Raw genomic sequence first — 21691 nt, 5'->3', positions numbered from 1 at the left:
ATTACCGTGGCCTAGTACTTCAGGAGTTCTTGCCACATGATCGTACGGTCAATAAAGAGTTAACGAATTAAGAGGAGAAAGCAAAAAATATTATGTTGATAGTCAGTCAATATGGCTTTCAAGCCTCTAAAAGCACAAATGATGCAATGTTTGCTTTTTTAGAAGAACTTTACCTTCGACTGAATATTGGTGAGGCTGCAGTGGTAGTATTTTGTTATCTGACTGTGTTGATCACAAAATATTGCTTCAAATACTTGAATTCTACAGATTTAGAGGAAACATCTTGTGGTTTGAGTCATATCTATCAGATCGCGTTCAAGTAGTGACTTTCAAAAGTTCGTCTTCAGATAAAATGAGCATTAAATGCGTAGTACCTCAGGGACCTGTTATATATATCGACTGAAGGCAAATTCACAAGTTTTGCTGACGACACGTCTATATTTTGGCATGGTAGAAGCACTGATGCACTGAAAATTAGGGGAGAGCATGACAGGCAAAGTTAAACAATGGTGTGATGCCAATTTATTATTATCTTTCGATTAATCAAAAAATAATATGTCCTTTAAATCTAACCTGGACCATATAATTCTTGAAGGATACATCATTGATCATAAACTAGAGAATACATTTTAGGCCTCAACATAGACAACCAATTGAAATTTTGAACGCATATTAGTATACTATGCAAAAAATTATTCTCAAGTTATTATAAGATCTATCTCTAACTTTTTGGACTATCACTCTGCTAGAAAAGCATACTTTTTCGAATCCCACTTGCGGTCGGAGATTGTTTCTGGGGGAGCAGCTGTCAAAACTTAATGAGTCAAGTTTTCACAATTGAAAACAGAGCAGTGAGATTCATTACCAGAGCAAGAGTCCAAGACCAAAAAACAACACTGTAATCATGCTTCATCGGCCACCGTACTCACCAGATTTGACCTGTTTCCAAGATTGAAGAGACGCATGAAAGAACGGCGTTTTGCACCTCATGGTGAAGAACCAAGTAAAAAAAAAACATTTTGTCTCGATATTTATTGATCTATAATACGTACAGTCTTACCATGTTCAAACACTATTCATAAAATATATAATTTCTGACATTCTCAGGTTATACTAACCCTTAAAGCTCTCCTGTTCAGAATGGAAACGCCAACGGTATGATATACTCGTAAAAACTAACTCATCCCTCATTTTATATACACTGACTAATAAGCATTATATCACATCTCAAAGCATATCAAATACATCATTAGGAATAAAAATGTTCTGGACAAACTCAAATGTATTCGAAAACAAGTTGAGAGGTAATAATATAATAACTTTTATGATGTATTAATATATAAATATGGAAAAAATGAATTTTGTCACAGTTTAGTACAAAAGTGCAGAAGGGTCACATATTTTTATTATTTGTTTCATAGAAATTACGACTTCGAAGCTCTAAATTACGACTTCACTCTCGAAACTCCTACTTCAACTCAAAATTATGACTTCAAACACGAAATCTCGAATTTAAAAATTTTGACTTCAAACTTGACATTTCGACTTTAAAATCGAAATTTAAGAGTGAATTTCTAGTTTAGAGTAATAATTTCGTGACCAAACTCGAAATTACGACTTCTTTTCTGAAAATTTAACATTAAACTCGAAATTTGGAGTTTAAAGTAGTAATTTCGTGATTGAGCACGATATTTCGACTTTATTCTCGAATGTACGACTTTAATATCTGAATTACGACTTTAAACTCGAAATTACGACTTTAAACTCGAAATTACGACTTCAATCTCGCAACTTCGACTTTGAAATCGAAATTAAAGGCGAAATTTCGAGTTTAAAGTGGTGATTTCATGATTGAGCTCGATATTTCTACTTCAATATCGAAATTGTGACATCAATCTCTAAATTAAGACTTTAATCTCTAAACTACGACTTTAATCTCTAAACTACGACTTTAATCTCTAAATTACGACTTTAAACTCGAAATTACGACTTCAATCTCGCAACTTCAACTTTATTTTCGAAATTTTGACTTTAAAATCGAAATTGAAGGCGAAATTTCGAGTTTAAAGTGGTAATTTCATGATTGAGCTCGATATTTCGACTTCAATATCGAAATTGTGACATCAATCTCGAAATTACGACTTTAATCTCTGAATTAAGACTTTAATCTCTAAATTAAGACTTTAATCTCTAAACTACGACTTTAAACTCAAAATTGCGACTTTATACTCAAAATTACGACTTCAATCTCGAAATTTCGTCATTGAAATAGAAATTCAAGTCGTAATTTCGAGATTTAAGTAGTAATTTCCAGATTTAAATCGTAGTTTCAAGATTAAAGTCGTAATTTCAAGATTAAAGTCGTAATTTCAAAATTAAAGTCGTAATTTCGAGTTAAAAAGTCGAAATTTCTAGTTAAAAAGGCGAAATTTTGAGTTAAGAAGTTGAAATTTCTAGTTAAAAAGGCGAAATTTTGAGTTAAGAAGTCGAAATTTCGAGTTAAAAAGTCGAAATTTTGAGTTAAAAAGTCGAAATTTCGAGTTAAAAAGTCGAAATTTTGAATTTAACGTCTTTATTTCTAGTTTGAAGTCGAAATTTCGAGGTTGAAGTCGAAATTTCAGAATTAAAGTCGTAATTTCGAGTTAAAATGCTGAAATTTCGAGTTAAAATGCTGAAATTTCGAAGTCAAAACCGAACTTTCCAATAAATAATAAAAAATGTGGCCTTTCTGCCCATTCCTAGTTTAGCAAAGATCTGGTATTTTCTTGATATGAAACAATAAGAGATCTTTATCGACATTTTTTTGTGTTCCGAACCGAGTGGAGAATAATGAAAAGCATGAGCTGGTATTCAACTTTCCTTTTGAATATTTATTTTGAAAATCACTTCTTATTGTGAGAAGTTAGAAATCAAATATTGTCCAAAAATCAACATAAAACATTCACAAAAAATATCCATAGAATAACAAAATACCACTTGTAAATTTGTTCGACTAAATATTGTTATGACACATTAAACAGTCAGTTACCATATTTCCAAAATAAATTTTACTGATGTATATCTCCACAAGGGAATTCATAAGCAGGAATTACCCTATTTTGAGTTTCATAATGTCTCTCAAATAAAAAACAAAATAAAAACTTCATCACACATCCGACATTTCATCAGGGTTTTTCTTCACCCCCCCCCGGGATTAGGGAAATCGAAAGATTGAGCAATTTAGACATTGGATGCAACTCCCCCCCTTCACAATTTAAAATGCAAAGATACCAAACTTATTTTATGTTTTGTAAACCCCAATATCTACAAGACAACTCTGGTACCTACAAACTTTATTCAAGCCTCTCAAAAACTCCATTAAATGTATCTCGAACAAGTGGAAGGCCTCAGTTACACTTTAAAACAACAACCAGATCGAAAATCACCGGCGAACTCCAAAACATAACATTTAAGTAACAAAACTTAACCTAAAATATGAAAATACAAAACATAACCTAATTATAGTGCGGATTGTACGGAGCTTGCTTTCCATAGCCCTCCTTCACGGGAAGGGGTTGCACGGGAGGTGTAGAAACGGCAACGTCGTAAGGGGGAGGGTTGGCACTGTAGTCTCCAGCGGCGGGGGGGTAAGGCGCTGCGTTACCAGCCGGGGGATACGGACTGGGTCCTCCAGGTGGGTAGGGGGTCGGACCGCTCGGTGGATAAGGGTGAGAACCTAGAAAACGCGAAAAATCTTTATATAAACAGTACATGTGTAAGTAATGTGTAATTTCAGAGGTGTCCATATTTCTTTGAGAACGACGTGGGCCAAGCCATCACTGTCAACGGCGAGCACAATAGGTTGATGATTGTCAATTTCTTTTGGTCTGAACTGGATGATCTGAACACCAACGCCTACGATGATATGCATACAGCTGCCTTGCGATAAGCTGTCCAATCTAATCACACACACACCCACACATCCAGTGATAAATACTGGCTAGTTTCAGTTTAAAATAAGCGATAAACCGTCCCATATCATCGCAGGAAATTATAAACGACTGACCATCGCGACAGATAATATCGAATTCGATTCAATACAAGACAATGGGATTGTATCGACCTTGACTTTGTTTTCACGTCCGATGATTTCATTTCAGCGAATTCCTAAAACGGATCCAAACACCGCACCGAAAGTGCGTTATTGAAATATTGATGATGTCTCCCATTGAAATGAAATTTTCTCGTGAAAGTAATAGCTAATTTCAACAGAGTGTTTCACTAACCTTTATTTTTCAACAGCCATTTCAGTAATTCAATAATTTTTAACCCTGATCATAGATTAGTTATACCCGTCAGGCGCCTACCGGTGTCATTTCTCACTCGGCAAACAGCATGGAGTAGGGATGAGAACGAAGCCGGTCTCCGGTCTCTCTCACACTACGAGTCTTTTCTCACTACCTAAACAGTTTCCGGCCACTATTATTGTTCAACCATCGAGCATAGATACAGTTTGCGATGCCCCCGAACTTTGAATTATCCAACAGAGTTTTAAAACTCATCGGATTTGCCAGGCATGCAACTGAAGGTTGGATAGCTCTGTGATTTAAATCCACCACGGCTGTGCAACGGCACGCGATTGGTCATTGAAAAATTAATGAGAAGCGTTGTCGAAGCTGTAAATTATCCAACAGAGTTTTTAAACTCATCGGATTTGCCAGGTATGCAACTGAAGGTTGTATCGCTCTGTGATTTAAATCCACCACGGCTGTGCAACGGCACGCGATTAGTCATCAAGAAATTACTGAAAAACGTTGTCGAAGTCAGCATTTTAAATGGCAAGTTCTGAGGTGAAAATATAATAATACTATGAATGTGCCAATTCATTTTTTGAAAAGTCCCAGAGCCAATGTCTCTTTGTGGCTTGGATTTGGGCACACCATGTTATTGACACGGACAATTCTACGTGGCATGCTCTGGAGTGGGCAAACCATTCAGTTTGTCTACGTTAGCTAAATATGGACTAACAAAAAAATATTGTACACACTATAGCAGTAAGTGATAATTATTATTTGTAATCTTATTGTTCTGTTCTGATAGATTTAATTTATGTGACAAAGCAACGTTTGCCAGATCCGCTAGTAATTTCATGAAAAGAAGCCCCATTATTACTACAAACAAACACTATTAAGTGGTTTAATCAAAATCGGCGAAATTAATTGCGGGTTATCGAAAAAAAATGTTTAGTAGAACTGTTACACCCCGTTATTCGGAAGCACGTTCATATGAACTTTTTTTTCATAAAATATGACAAGTAATCACCATCTGAAGTTAATGACATCATTTAAGATACACCATGTTTACTGACAATTGATTGAACACGATTTATGGTAGTGAATGACGTTATTTCAATTTTATTTACTGACGTTGTGTATACTTATGTCTACAAAATGAAATTATCGACTGGCAGCTTGAACAACAAGATAAGGTAACAAATGCAATCAGTATATTTATTGAGATTACGATATCTAGACCTAATGTAAATTCCCAATTAGGTGAAATTTTTGCTAACACAAAAACTATTCACTCTCAATCACAACCAATGCACAAAATATCGTAGAAATAGCCGGAAACATGCAAAACGACACATATAAATATTCCACGAAAATACTACTATGAACTCATCAATAATCTCACCTTACCTACCACATTGTAGTTTTGAAATTGATTATACACACTGTTCACTAAACAATTTTGATAAATGACAAATGATTTTTTGCAAACGACACGAATGACAACCATTGATTAGTGTTCAGAGTAAGTAAACCATTAAAAAACGGCATGTTTCACAATAGATATGCTAGATGCCACTTGTGCAAATAAATACATAAACAACAACTTATTTTAGCTTCAAAAGTTTTGTCCGTTTTCACGTCATTGGTTTTTGTAGCTCCATATTTCAATAAATAAATATTCTACTATGTTGTTATATTGAGCATGGATGTGACGTTTGGCTAGTTCCGCAATTGTCGAAGTCATCAGGCCGTAGTTGCTGTCCTAAAATTCTTAGTCCAGCCGCTTCCTTGGCTAAAGAGTCGGCAATGCGATTACCTTAACTCCTGTCATGCTTTTCAACCCCTCAGGATAATATTATTATCTACCAAGGCTTTGGCTTGATCTTGGTGGCACTCTAGTACTAGTCCTGAGGTAACACGTCTGTTCAAGGCTAATAGGGCTTGTCTGCTAACAGTGCAGATTGTTATGTTTTAGCCAGAAATTCATTTCCTGGTTATTTCTTTTGTGGCGATTGAGATACCAGCCAGTTCTGTTTGGACCACGCTGGTTTTTCTTCCCATTCCCCACTTAATCCTTAGGCTTAGTGATCTGGAGTACACTCCACACCCTGAGCCTTCTTTGGTTTTTGAGCCGTCTGTATATATGCGTATTGCATTTGTAGCATCTGACTCTGTGTTCTGTTTTATTTATATTTTGTAGGGTTTATTGAACAAGAATTCTTACTTCGAGGTTTACACCAACTGTGCGCAATCAAAACATGACCATTAACGCAACCTCCTTGATAATCATCAGAAAAACAACATCTGGTGACCCCGACGTGATCACGACATGGAGACACGTACGTCCAAGCGAGAAAGGACAGGTCTGAATCAAAGTCTGTCTTCGGACTACGTATGGACAAAGGGATTTGGAAGTCGTGAGAAACCAGATTTCAATCTAGAAAAACTACCCGAAAAAGTCGTTGACGATAAATCTGGCGAGTCAACATCCTTGATACATGAGAGCCTCAAAGGAAAATAATCCTTGAAAAGAATAACTCTGAAAATAGAAAGACAAAGGCGGGAGCTACAAAGAAAATCCTGCGGGCTAGAACTGGAAGAACAACTGGAAGAAAAGAACCGTAGAGAGTTGAAGAAGAAGGAAATAGCTGAGAGTTTACATCTTCTTCAACTCGAAGAAGAATTGCATGAAGCCGAGATGGATGTCCAAGAAGAAGTCAGCAGTTACGTTCAATCAGAAGCAAGAAGCGAAAATATCAGGAGATAATTAGTTGAAGAACAAGAACAAAGAAACAGAGCATTTCAATGGGTAGATTACACATCTGAACAATTTAATTACGATAGACAAGAAAATCTGTCACGTATTCCTGAAAAAACTGAGGAACCCACCGACAACATACCCAATGTCGAAGGACAATTTCTCGAAGAGAAACCGGGAAATATCACATAACAAGATATACAACAGCTTTGCCGAACTGTTGCAAACGTTCTTAGCACGTTTTCTCGCCCAACTTCAGCAACTCAAAACCCAACGTCACATGAAGTAATGAATTCGGATAAATTTCACATGCGAAAACTATTAGAAACAGATTTTCAACAGTTTGATAGCAGTCCCTAAGATTGGCCCCTGTTCCATAAGTCCTTCAAAAAACTTCGCAAGTTTTGTGACTGCAGCAATGAAGAAATCATGCTGAAGCTGAAAGAGAAGCAAAGACAACAGAATGACAACGTAGACCTTGTGATTGAAACTTTAGATAAACGGTTCGGAAGACCTGAATACATCATAGATACTTTGATGAACAGAATCAGTATCCTTCTTTCCATAAGAGAAAAAATAGCTTTGAAAAGCTTAATCATTAATCTGTAGAGGTTAGCAAAGTGGTTTCGATCATGAAGAGTCTACTAGGAAGTAAACGTTATCTCGAAAATCCTCAATTTATCCGAGAAAAACTGAGGAAAACTCCGGATTCAATGAAAAACGGTGACATCAATTTAGAAGATGTCTCTTTGTGGTTGAACGAGAAGCAATCTTTGCGCGTAATGTTAGTACCCCACCCAATGAAACATTCTCAAAGAAATTCACAAATCAATCGAAGAAAAATGAAAGAGTATGCAATGCTCACACTCACAACACTCACAAGACGTGTGGTTATTGTTACAAAATACATCATGGAAGCATCTGTCCACAGATGAATTATGATGACCTGAATAAGAGATGGGAAACGGTTACCGTAAAAAAACCATGTTTCAGTTGCCTTCAAAAGAACCATAAAAAATTCAAATGTAAAAAGAAGAAGGTAAACTTCATCATCGTCATCCTTTAACCAGGCATTTGGGAATGAACGCACCGTTAGATGTTGACTTGCGAAATTTGGTTCTGGAGATTTTATTCTCATGCTGAGCCCCGAAGTGGTCGACCAGGACGATTTGAGGACCTTGGTGGAGATTGGCCTATCACAAACGGTACGTGGGATGACTGTACAACTGAGCGTCAGCTCCCATGCGGTTTTTGATGGTTCAAAACGTGTTGGAACGGTCAAAAAGCTCGGAAAGTGGGTGTTCCACGGTTTGAACGATCGACAGATATTGTCAAGTTTTGAGGTATGTTCTTCTTTGCTTTTGCGCAACCAAAGTGGATCCTCTACGACAACAGACGTTCAGAACAGTGCTTGGGCACCAATGAGCCCCCCAGACACTTCCCAAAAGCAAAAACCCACCAAAAAAACACCATGGTAACTGTATGGTGGTCAGCGGCTGGTTACCAAACCCCCGAAACCTTCAGCCAACCGACTATCATCTTTTCAAGCACTTCGATAACTTTCTCACCGGTAGAACCTTCGCCGATCGGGATCAGGCAAAAACGGCCTTCGTCAACTTCATCGAATCTCGAGCACACAATTTTTATGCTGACGGAATTAATCGACTTGTATTACGTTGGCAAAAGTGCATTGATTCAAATGGGGTTATAGGTTAAAGTAGACTCACAAAAACGGACAAAGCTATTTCGGAGGTCATGAATTCTTCAGACGTGTCATTTTCGGATTTGCCTTTCCAAATATAATCAATGATTGTTCATTATTTCATTAAGCGGTATATATTTTAGTGGAATATTTTTGGTCACGACCAAAACGAATAGAAAACTAAACAATCCATCAGAATATGAAAAAAGAATCATTTGGTAAAAACTATTTCAAAATAATAGTCCACAGTACCTACTTAAATGCCATCTGAAATCAAGCCACACTGGAAAGTATAACAAATACTGTGTACTGGATCTACTGATAAGCCTGACATTACTTTGTGAAAAATCCTATATTTCAGTTTATTACATTGCACTTTTAATAAAACACAACATTTTTGAATTTTCTAGGCATATCAGTAGTTATATGTTGGAGACTGTCAAAATAGTAGGATTTCACATGTCCAAAACATCATTATGTAATTGATTCTATTATACAGGGCTATTCAAATGCGTTTCTGTACATGACGATCTCGTAGACGATAAGAGATAGAGTGTCGGTTGAATGATGGCAAAGTTGCGTATTTTAGAGACCTATTCAATAACGTAAAGAAATCGAATACAGCTCTTTTGGTTCTATATATCTCCAAAACCAAGAAAGCTATATTCGATTTTTTCACATCATTGAATAGGTCTCTAAAATACGCAACTTTGCCACAATTTAACCGACACTCTATCTCTTATCGTTTACGAGATCGTCATGTACAGAAACGCATTTGAATAGCCCTGTATATACGTATATACATTCAAAACTAATGTAAAATATTTGTCATGTGTATGCATCTAACCATGTTTGCATCTATATATCTCCGTAATATTTATATACAGCGAGTTCCAACGAAAACTCAACCACCCTGTAAGTCAGAAACAAACGTGTAATCAAAAATTTCAAAGGACACGTCAATTTTTATTTCTAGGAGGACTACTTATGATATGGAAATCATCCCCGAAACTTTACCCCCCTGCAGTCGGCAACTACCCCCCCTATTTGTTTCAACGGCAGGGGGTGTCGAGTGATATATCATTTGAAAGGTCTACATTTTTTTTCGAAATTGGTTCATTCGTTACTGAGAAATTAAATGTTGAACGTTTTATTTAAGAAAAAATAGAAAATTAGCTGTCGTTCATTTTAATGAGGAAATAATCCACAAATATCAGTGGAAACAAAATCAACGGATTTTGTTCCGTACATTATTCAAGATGCTCGGCGTCAGCAATTGGCATTCCCGAACAATGGCGAATGACGAATTCAAGAAGTAGAAAATCAAGTAGTTTTCATAAAAGAGCTCTAAAACAACGCATTTAAATATATCATTTCAACCTTTTTCTTTAAAAAATTATTTAAATACTCAAAAAAGAGGAATGAAATAGTGCATTCAACATTTAAAGGGATTCGTTTCTATTTCACCATTTGGCAACATCGGTTATAGCTAATAAATGACAATGAATCTGTTACCTGTATGAGACTAACAAAGATGACATATTTCAGAGGCGTGCTGTTCTGTTTACTTATGTTCCGAGTTCCGAGACATTCTGTGACATATGACATTTTGTGCACCTAACCTATCTTCCTCTATATAAATAAATAACAAAACAACTGTTGTTTATGTGGCTTGTGGAGGTGGTATTGAACTAAAATTTATATTTTGCCTTAATTGTTGATTTATAAAGATAATTTACCTTTTATAAAGTAGGATATCTATGTACGTATAAATTATTTCAATTATTTCTAGGCGATGTTGCCAATATATGAATTAGAAACAAGTCCCTTTAAAAATTAAAACCCAACATTTGAAACATCAATTTGAATACTTTTCGAAGTGAATTTGAAAAACTCGTGAATTAAACTTAACTTTATTTTGTTCAAACTTGCATTTGCTGTAATAACTCAAATTGAGGAACATTCCCCATTATGGAAAACATTCTCCTTTGTTCAGAATTCTATCGAATGCCAATGGGACCAATATTGATTTTTTTCACATCTCTCAGATCACTCTTAGATATACTCTACGTGATATACATTTTTTATAAGACTTTTCTTTTTATCACAATTTTATTTTAATTTTCTCTAAGTAGGTTGATTTATTAGATTTATAGATAATAGAATAGTTAACTTTCCAAGGTTAATATGAAGGTCCCTAATGAAGGTTCTACTGTGTTTGTTGCCTGGTACTTTTGTCCAGTACTCTGTGTGCTTCTTATTGGTCCATGTCCTAATCTGGTTCCTAATTACAGAGGTAGTTGAGGGACAACAGACCTTTCAAATGATGTATCATTCGACCCCCCATGCTATTGAAAAAAATAAGGGGGGTATTTGCTAACCGCAGGGGGGTGAAGTTTCGGATATGACTTTCATATCAGAATTAGTCCCCTAGAAATAAAAGTTTACGTGTTTTTTTGAAATTTTCGATTAGACGTCCGTTTCTGACTTACATGGGGGGGTCAAGTTTCCGCTGTAACGCCCTGTATATATGAATGTATATATGCATGTATGTATATAGTCGACAAAATAGAAAATGATGAATAAATAAATATACCTTATTTTTTTAACAGTATATACGTATGTGAGTATGCAAAATAGAAAAGTATTATTATTATCAAGTATGTTCCAGCTATTTTGTCAATCGCCCATGTGCAAAGCGGAAACCGAAAATTAGGTTAACAAATTGACAAACAACTAACCATTAGGGAAAGCAGGATAAATCGTCATCCCCGCAGGTGGAGCGGGTGGAAGATGATATCCTGTGACTGGCACAAAATGAGATGAGATGATATCAGTATTCAAAGAAAAATACGACAAAAATGATTACGACACTTTATCATAAAAACAACAAATGTTTTGTAAGGAACAAATTTACCAAGTGTATGTCAGTTGAATAATTTGAATGTCACTTCAAGATTATTGGTTAAAAAACTATGATTATTTTCGTAAATACAGGGCTATTCAAATTCGTTTCTGAACATGGGGATCTCGTGAACGATAAGAGATAGAGTCTCGGTTAAATTGTGGCAAAGTTGCGTATTTCAAAGACCTATTCAATGGTGTAAAATTATCGAACATAGCTCTTTTGGTTCTGGAGATATACAGGAAAAAACAAAAAATTCCAAATTATTTTTTTGCCTATATCTTCTTTATTTGCAGACATATTGAAAATCTGTCAAAATATCTGTTTAAAAAATCTGTTTTTCCGTTAACCAGCTGTCGCACCCCTACGAACGACAACCCTCAGAAGTCGAAACTTGTGCGAGCTAAGGATTAACGAGGTCTTACCTTTTAACGTGTGATTCCTAACACGGGTTGGACGATAGCAAGTGAAGATCGATCGTTCAGACTAGGGCTTGAACCACCGACCAACACGGCAGTCAATTCGAGTGAGTGAACAAAGCACCCATGCCGAACCGCTTGGCTATCGACCGACCATGAATGTTTTATACAGGGTGTCATCTGACTTTGATCACCCCCCTCTTTGAATTTTTAAATACGGACCTGTATTTTTTGTTGTAGTTTTCGTATCGTCGACGTTCACTTCATACTGAGAAAATATATTATATGTGTTTTAATGAGCAGAAAAAGAAATGATAGCAATAATAACATCCGAAATGAATACTATAATTGAAATGAAAATTGAAATGAAGTAATTTATATACACAAAAAAATTAATGGCGCAATAAATGTTCCAATTGGACTCCATCCATTTCGAGACATTTTTGAACTCCGTTTTTTATATTATTCATTACCCTCAATATACTTATTTGCTGCATTGTTGCAAAATCATTCAAAATCCTCAATCTAGAGTCTTAAACATTTTCTATCTCTCTGCCAGTGTAGGCCATCTTATTGACCCATTATTTGTCTCGAAATGGAAGGACTCCAATTCGAACATTTATTGCGCCATTATTTTTTTTGTGTATATAAATTACTTCACTTCAATGGAAAAAATATAAAAAAACTCTTGAAAAAGAGCTATATTCGATTTTTTTACATCATTGAATAAGTCTCTAAAATATGCAACTTTGCCACAATTTAACCGACACTCTATCTCTTATCATTTACGAGACCCCCATGTACAAAAACGAATTTGAAAAGCCCTGTATGTTTTTGGTGATATTTTTTCAAACAGCAAATTGCTCATAAGTTTTGTCCAATTTCAGGCTAAATTTCTACTCTGTTCCCTAATTTTTTGATAATCATTTGATGCAGTTTTTGTGTTTAGCCAGCTTAACCACACTGAAGAAAAAAGTTTATTTGTCTTATCTAACTATGCAATAATTTCAAATCAATCTTCTTTCTTAATACTGGTTTCACTTGGAACTCATTTTCAACAGTGGGTTCTGCTAGCCTAATCATCAAGATGTCAAGCTACAAGAACCAATTTGGAATGCAAAATTCCAATTATTTTTAAACTCAATTTCCAAATTCCTGATCTTCACTGAGGAGTTTAAGCCAAACTCCCATAGTCACCGCACTGATAAAGCTGATAAAACCCATAGAATCTCAAAGAAACAACACATCAAAAATTCGAGATAAACAGAAATAGGAGCCTAAAATGAGTATCAATTTCTTGCAAACTTGTATTTTTCATTTGTGTTTGACCACAAAAATATTCGATTTGAATGTGAAGAAAAAATCGTTCAATAAAGTAATGAAGAATTCTAAAATTAACGCAACATTATGAGCGTAGAATTATTGACAAAATATTGCGACAATCTACAATCTCAATGATAAGCTAGCAAATTCCACATTATTCCTGTTGAATGAGGAGTAAACAATTATTGAACAGCACAAAAATAGCTTCAAATTATGTTCTAATAATGAATTTGAATGCCAAACTCATTCTGCTAGCTAACAAAGCTGTTGAAAAAAACAGTTGGGGGACTCTAATTCAAATTTTTGAAAATATCCTGAGAAAATTAAAATGATAATTTTTTGAATTTCGATACTTCTAAAATTAAGACACATCTCTAACTTTTTCAAAAAATTTAAGAAGATAAATATATCAACTGAGAAAAAACCAAAGTTCTGAAATGATGAAGAATCTATATTCCTGCCTGCTCAATTAAACAATGATGTTTTTTAAACTCTCAAACCTCATTTGAAAATGAAAATATCTAACATTATGAACCAGTGTATCATAATGAAGGTCAATTATTTCCACTTGTTTAATAGAAGTTGAATCAGTTTATATACAGGAATGACCATTTAAAACAATCCATCTTGGCCGATATTATTTTCCATTTAGCAACTCATATGATCTGCTGACAAACGTTTATTCATTTCCTCTTTCAGTAGCTTTGTTCATCAATCGAAAGAAGACATAAAAGTGAACATAACCAAATATCTAATTATGTATAATTATTTATTATTGTATATTTATTGCCCCTTATTGTAAAACCTCCCATATAAAAATAATTATTAGACCTCTCTTTAAACCAAGCAGCCCATAGTATACAAAAAAAACTGCCGACGTTCGGTAACTATTTAATTTTTATGCCATTCGAATTGACTTTGTACATACTATAACTATGTTTGTAAATATGTATGTGAGTATGTAAGTGAGTATGTATGTAAATAAGTATTTATGTAAGTATGTATGTGAGCATGTATGTGAATATGTAAGTATTTATATAAGTATGTAGATAAGTACGTATGTGAGTATGTAGATAAGTATGCATGTGAGTATGTAGTTAATTCGGTAACTATTTAGTTTTTATGCCATTCGAATTGACTTTGTACATACTATAACTATGTTTGTAAATATGTATGTGAGTATGTATGTGAATATGTAAGTATTTATATAAGTATGTAGATAAGTACGTATGTGAGTATGTAGATAAGTATGCATGTGAGTATGTAGTTAATTAGGTAACTATTTAGTTTCACTAGTTCGGACTTCCATTGTCTATTATGTATAAAATGATTTGAAATCCCTGAAACAAGTAAAAAAGAATAATTAAAAAGAATAGTTGAAAATAACAATTATATTAAGCAACAATAAACCTGAAATGAAATGATAGTGAAATATACTACAAGTAAAAATATAATAATTGAATAAATAAAAATTAAAGGAATGCAAAAAGAAAATAATAAAAATAAAAAAGTGTAGAGATTCCAAGTCACGTTAGTTCACGACGTTTCGATTGTTGGTATCTACAATCGTCTTCGGGTGATGACTGGACTGATTCCTCCGAGAGATGACTATTTTATAGGTCGTTGAAATACTTTCACTTTCTCTACTTTCCATTTTCCGCTTCACTGATTCCGTGAGAGATGACCGATTTGGCGGGAGTTGGTCATTTTTCGTTTGATGATGGGTTTCCATATGTTTCGTATATCTACGCTGGCCTGGCTGAATACGTTGTTGGACAACATGTATGCGGCTTCCTTAAATTTTCTCCTGAACCAATGTTCCTCTCTGTGCAAGATCTCAGCTTGGGACCACTCGATGTTGTGTTGATGGGTCCAAACATGGTCTGCTATTCCTGATTTGCTGGTTTTTCCTCGCTGTGTGTGCTTCTTGTGCTCGGCAATGCGAACATTCAATGGCCTCTTAGTTTCACCAATATAGGATTTTCCGCACTCACAGGGTATCCGGTAAATGCAATTCTTGGAATCGCAGTCCGCGTTTGGGGGCCTGGTTTTCGTGAGGCTGCTACGGATAGTGTTACCGGATCTGAAACAGGTTCTAATGTTGTACTTGGAACCAATTCTTCTTATCCTCTCCGATAATCCTCTTATGTAGGGAAGTGCAAGCACTGGTTGTGACGGCTTCTCTTCCTTGCGAGGCTCCTGCTGTCTTTTAGCCAAAGTCTTTTCTACCATCGCTTTGGAGTATCCATTTCGCTGAAGATCATTTTTGATGATGTCTAGTTCTTTTTCGAGACCTTCCTTTGTATTACAGAGCCCAAAAGCACGGTCTAATAGAGTCTTGATGATTCCTCTTTTTGTCGATTGATGGTGGTTGGATTCGTGGTTCAGATACTGTCCTGTATGAGTGGGTTTTCGGTATACAGATGTTTCCCACTTAGTGTCGGTCCTCTTCACCAAAACGTCTAAGAATGGCAATTCATTGTGGATTTCCTTCTCCATTGTGAAAATGATGGACGGTCTCACGCTGTTGATGTGTTTCAGAAAGGCGTCTAGTTCCGTATTTCCATGGTTCCATATTATGAAGGTGTCGTCAACATATCTCAACCAGACACGAGGTTTCTTGTGGGCTTCTTCAATGGCCAGAGTTTCAAACCACTCCATATATATGTTGGCTATGACTGGTGAAAGTGGCGATCCCATTGGCAGTCCCTCATCCTGTGTAAAGAATTCGTCCTTCAGTTGGAAATAACAGTTTCGTACACAGCATCCTAGTAATTCCATAATTTTTATTTATTCAATTATTATATTTTTACTTGTAGGTTATTTCACTATCATTTCATTTCAGGTTTATTGTTGCTTAATATAATTGTTATTTTCAACTATTCTTTTTAATTATTCTTTTTTACTTGTTTCAGGGATTTCAAATCATTTTATACATAATAGACAATGGAAGTCCGAACTAGTGAAACTCATCACGAAACATTGTCAATCACCTTCAAACAAAGGTAACTATTTAGTTTTTATGCCATTCAAATTGACTTTGTACACACTATAACTATGTTTGTAAATATGTATGTGAGTATGTATGTGAGTATGTAAGTGAGTATGTATGTAAATAAGTATTTATGTAAGCATGTATGTGAGTATGTATGTGAATATGTAAGTATTTATATAAGTATGTAGATAAGTACGTATGTGAGTATGTAGATAAGTATACATGTGAGTATGTATGTATGTACGCATGTAAATATGTATGTATATATGTATTTATTGCGAAAATTGTATGATTATTATAATCAATACCCCAGGTACTAGGTTCATCTAGTTCAACTCCTGCGGAGCCTCGAGATTCATACCCGGTAGCTCCCCACGTTTCCAAAGTTCACTAAACCAAGTGTTTAAAATAGTTATTCCTGTATATTTCACTTTGATCCACGTGTAAACTGCTGTACTTGCATAAAGTTCCAGTCGTGTAACAAAAACAATAGTCTAGGAACTTTAAAGTAAACGACTGTGCTAACATCGAACTGTATACAATTTTCTACATACCTGATTGTGGTAAAGGCATTGTAGTAGCATGCGTCGGGTAAGGAGTCTGATGGGTGTTGAATCCTGCGTTTGGTGCGTTAGAATATGGCGTCGGATGACGAGGATCGACTGGATATGGAGGTACGACTAACGGTGACTGACTTGGTTGAGAAGTAGTGTGCGTTGTAACTGTCACTGAGGGTCCATCTAGAAAAAGAGGAATTGAAGAGCTCTTCCACACATTTAACGCTATCTTCGACTAGAGAAAAATATGTTTGTTCATGAGGAACAATTTACAGTAGCATAGAATGATATCGAATGAAGAATAATCGAGTCTGTGGTTCTATAAAAAATAATTCACTTTTCTTAGGTATAGTCTTAGCTACTCGTTATTAAGTTTAGTTATAAGGTATTGTTGCATAAAGAACGTGACAGAATACAAAGTTACAGATTAGAAGTAATAAGAAACGTGTTGTGCGTGTGAGCAAATGGTTCTGAATGGTCAACAAACTAATAAAGCACAAGTGATAATAAATAAGTAAGTGATAAGATTTCTGAATAATGAATTCTTGTTCGTTGTAGCCTGTAACTATCCAATTAAATTTTTAATCTGAATCTTGTACACAATGATATCCATTCTGTGCCCTTAAAATGACAAATAATGAAAAAAAACTATTAATTTCAAGTCTTCAATTGAATTGCAGAAGACATTCGAAAAAGAGTATTTTTGAACTTGGCAATAATCTTGAGGTTAGATTAGGTATGCTTCAGGTGTTGTCAGAAAATGGAACTTCTTCAATTGGCCAATTTTCTACAATAAGTGCCTGTATTCAGCGGTAACATACAATAAAAAACCTATCACTTGTTGTTTATTACTTCTGAATTCCACCATGACCCTAAACCTACTATACCATAATTGCTATGGTTCTGAATTGATAGAATAGGAAGCTGTCTTTGCATAGTGTCATGGTCAAGAATCTTCTTAATCAGATATAATTCATAACTATGGAAATATGACTCAGTACTTACACCCATAAACAGTTCCCTCGCGTTTCCTCTTGCAACACCAGCCGCACAATGTGAAAAGAATAATGAAAATAACGAAAATTGCAAGTGCCATAAATATATCCATCTTGTCCTGATGTTTGACAAAGTTTCTTAATTAGATGATCAATCGTATAATGAATACTTTCAAAAGCATTCAACAAAAACAAAAGTATCAAAACAATTATGAATCACTTGATCAGATACAGAAATTGCTATAGCTTTCAGTGAATACCAGGCTGTCAAAACTGCACCATTTTTACAGTATACTATTCTAGTACGTAAAAACCCCAAGACTGTTTTGGGAAATTCTGCGAATATTCTCACATCACTTATTTGTCATCAAGGGTTTTCGGAATCACCTTTTCCCTTCAACGTAATTGCTGTGACTTGTGCACTTCTCTCTTACCATCACCAATCACCAGTGATATATGTCAATCGCCAATAAAAAAAAATAAACAAGAGACCATAGACATGTTTCAATATGGACTGGCCGAGACGTCACTTTTTCATACGAGTATATTCCACCTGCGAATCACATATCTTGGTCACTTCGTCACACCACCATATGTGACACATCGAATCCCAAAATATTCACAATGGAAAGATGCAACACGTAAAACATCGAAACGTTGTATCTGACGTTGAGTGTATGCGTGACGTAAATGCCAAGAGGTGAATCTCTTTATATTTCTTTAATTGTTGGAGTCTATGTTCTCTCTTCAATAACTAGTTTATATTATGACGTCACTGCAAGAAACAGAGAAGCAAAGAACGAGCAAACCAACTTATCAAGACAAATATTTTATTGATCTGAGATCTGGGCCTCAGAGTAAAAAAATATCTAGAAAGGACTTGTCTATCCTTGTTTTTTCTGGAACATATACAACGATTGTGTATTTATATACGGCCAGGGCCACAATGAAATCAGACCTCATTGGTCTTTTCATGAATACCCGTTTGTTTTTATTATACAAATACTCATTATGTGTATACATTCTCAATTTGTGTCGATAACCTAACCTAACTTCCAAATGTTTCATTCACAATCCTCATTCGAATTTGTGTTCGTTTTTGAATATTCATTGAATTTCATGAGTCTTGTTTCTTCAAGAAGGTCATTAAAAATGTGCTTACATTATACTCCCACGGAAAGAAAACGTGATACAAAGTTGTATTCTTTCAAATTGATTATAGAACGTTGTTATATTTATTCTTTCACAATAATAAATCGTTTGGAATGAAGGTATGATACTAATTCAATTAGAACTTACTTCTGTGTTGGTAAAGCTATTTATATAAATTGATATACTCGATATATATTCGATAATACTCGATTAATTAAATCGACATTCATGGATAGACAGGTATTGCAGCATATGCAACATGTGTTTCGCTATAGAATAGCTTCCTTAAGCGTTTTCATACTCTATGAAGTATTTGCTGCTTTCCAGGGATTGTTTCATGTTATTGTCCTAAGAAATTTATGAGTTGAAAGTGATGTTTCCACTATTATTGCCTGAAATCGATTGTACTCTTATTGATAATAATTCGAGGTTGTTGTCGAATTTATCTTATTCGACATCACTACGAGTGAAGCTGGCGTTAGGAAAAGTCATTAACATTCAAGCTCTAATCGAGTTTCAATTTTGAGCTATTTTGAGATTTGAATCTTCTGAAGATGAAGATTTATTCACTGTATGAGATTTCTGAAACCCATATCAATTGAAATCATTTAAAAAATTGATACAACTGTCAATTGAAGAAATAATTTACTAATTGTCAATGGATGTTTCAAAAGAATGAATGTCAGATGGGCTGAACACTTATTGGTGGAAAAAATTAACAAGCATCCACCGTTATCTGGCCAGAGTTTTCAACTCATGGCTGGACGGAGAGCAGCCGATTCCGGATTGGTTTGTCGAGGGGCGGACTGTTATCATCCCCAAAAGCGGAGATTTGTCGATTTCTAAAGAATTACAGACCCATAACATGCTTAAATTCGTGTTATAAGTTGTTTACAAGCATCTTATACGCACAAATACTCACCGCAGTTGACCGAGTGTTCGAACGGATATATGAGCAGAGAGGGTCGAAGAGAAGAGTTGCTGGATGTAAAAAGAACCTACTCATCGATAGATGTGTAACGCAGGACTCGATACAATATAAGCGTAACCTCTCTATTGCCTAGATCGGTTACTGCAAGGCATTTGATACATCGCATGAGCTCATCTTGCATCTGCTCAGGTACCCAACAAAATAGTAAGATATATTGAACAACTGATACCACTCTGGCGAACTCGCTTCACCTTGGTGAAATGATGCCCTTTCTACTCTCGAATATTGAAATCATACCGGCTTGCCGCACTAAGGCAGAACTCTTAGCCGGACAGATGGCTCACTGCGACTGCTCAGGACACATGATTCTCGGACCCAATGATCACTTACCCCACGATATGGGGAGTGATCGTTGGTTGATAATGCTGGCGCGGCCTCCCGAATGTATCGAGGCTCCAGGGGATGGGGCCTGACCAACACATACCACGGTAAAAAAAATAATGTTCCGCGATTCGATTTTATTGTCGTTGCATATGAAAAAATATATCTTTTGTTACAAGGATATCTTGAATAAATAACAAAACTGAGTGAAGAGGCTAGCCAAACTCCCGCCAACCACATTTCAAAGATACTGAAAATCAAATGTCCATATCTACATTTTAAATAACGTTACACCTTTGTTTCAAACTGTTTGAGTTACAAACGAATCTACAGAACAAGAAACCTCTAGTTTTAGAATCTTTCCCGAATGAAGTTCTCATTAACTAATCATTATAGCACCGAAAGGAAGTTTATACCAAACATTTTTGTCTCCGTGATATTAGGATGGTCCGATTCCTTCGAATACCAGCGACAAACGAACAAAGCTTTGAATATCGTAGATTTTGAATTTTAGTTGAAGTGCTCCGAATGAAATATCCGTAGGTTTTTGTGGTGTGACTTACCGAATCCGAAATATCAAGATGTCTAAAAGATGTAAAAAGAACATGGACAATAGGTCTATGGATAAAAATGAAGCCAGTACCTCAAAAATCAACAACTCCAATGAGAACAGGTCCGAAAATACTATAGACCACATACCAAACAAATTGCATAACTGTTGGATCTTTTGGAAAATTTCAAATAACACTACCTTGCCGTGGGAAGAGAGGTTCACACCAAAAACATATTTTCTGAATGTTGAAGAATTCGAGAGGAAATACAAGGATTTATTTCCAATAACCAATGAGTTGGAGACTGATTTTGATTATGGGGTTTTCAGACTAGGTATACGGCCTATATGGGAGGATGAATCTAATAGAAATGGCGGTAAATGGATAGTAAATATGCACAAAAGCCGAGGGAATGGAATATTGAGATATTTTTGGAGGAGAACTTGTTCGTTCATGATTGGAGAAGATTTCAGTAGATCAGAAGTGGTTTATGGTAGTGTTGTTAATATTAGGAATAAAACAGATATACTCGCTTTGTGGACTGCGAATGCACATGACGAATGTACCGTATTACGAATTGGCAACGAATTAAAAACATTACTGGCTTGTGTTTCAATGAATAATATAATGTACCGGACATACGAAAATTCTGTGAGTCAGGATCCTGAAAGAAGACGCAATGTAACTCACACTATTTAGGATTATACACGCATCTCAGATTTTCTTGTTAATTCCAGTGATATTGTAC

The 21691-nt window shown here is 35.4% G+C and overlaps 1 protein-coding gene across 2 annotated transcripts; it reads right to left on the bottom strand.

The window, feature by feature from the left end:
- Nucleotides 1-3315: 3315 nt before the first annotated feature.
- LOC111515597 (uncharacterized) lies at nucleotides 3316-18496 on the bottom strand. Of its 2 annotated transcripts, XM_023171812.2 has the most exons (4): nucleotides 17939-18496; nucleotides 16931-17116; nucleotides 11476-11541; nucleotides 3316-3715 (listed from the first exon to the last, which is right to left on the bottom strand). In XM_023171812.2, the coding sequence occupies exons 1-4, from the start codon at nucleotides 18039-18041 to the stop codon at nucleotides 3495-3497; spliced, it is 576 nt and encodes a 191-aa protein (XP_023027580.1). In that variant the 5' UTR covers nucleotides 18042-18496; the 3' UTR covers nucleotides 3316-3494. The 2 variants fall into 2 exon arrangements, with proteins under 2 accessions (XP_023027580.1, XP_023027586.1); XM_023171818.2 differs by lacking the exon at nucleotides 11476-11541 and having other exon boundaries at nucleotides 17939-18458.
- Nucleotides 18497-21691: the final 3195 nt, after the last annotated feature.

This window comes from Leptinotarsa decemlineata, unplaced genomic scaffold (assembly GCF_025532065.1).
Source record: "Leptinotarsa decemlineata unplaced genomic scaffold, Ldec_3_MD MMD2_tig00001719_RagTag_RagTag, whole genome shotgun sequence".
Classification (NCBI taxonomy): Eukaryota; Metazoa; Arthropoda; class Insecta; order Coleoptera; family Chrysomelidae; genus Leptinotarsa; species Leptinotarsa decemlineata.
This window is presented reverse-complemented; position numbering and strand designations above follow the sequence as displayed.

Bases quoted from the DNA above. Each gene is read 5' to 3' on its own strand.
- LOC111515597 (XM_023171812.2), bottom strand. From the start codon at position 18,041: ATGGATATATTTATGGCACTTGCAATTTTCGTTATTTTCATTATTCTT. The intron at 11,542-16,930 runs GTATGTAGAAAA...ATTTTGTGCCAG, and splicing joins AATGCCTTTACCACAATCAG to TCACAGGATATCATCTTCCA. The intron at 3,716-11,475 runs GTTAGTTGTTTG...CGCGTTTTCTAG, and splicing joins TTATCCTGCTTTCCCTAATG to GTTCTCACCCTTATCCACCG.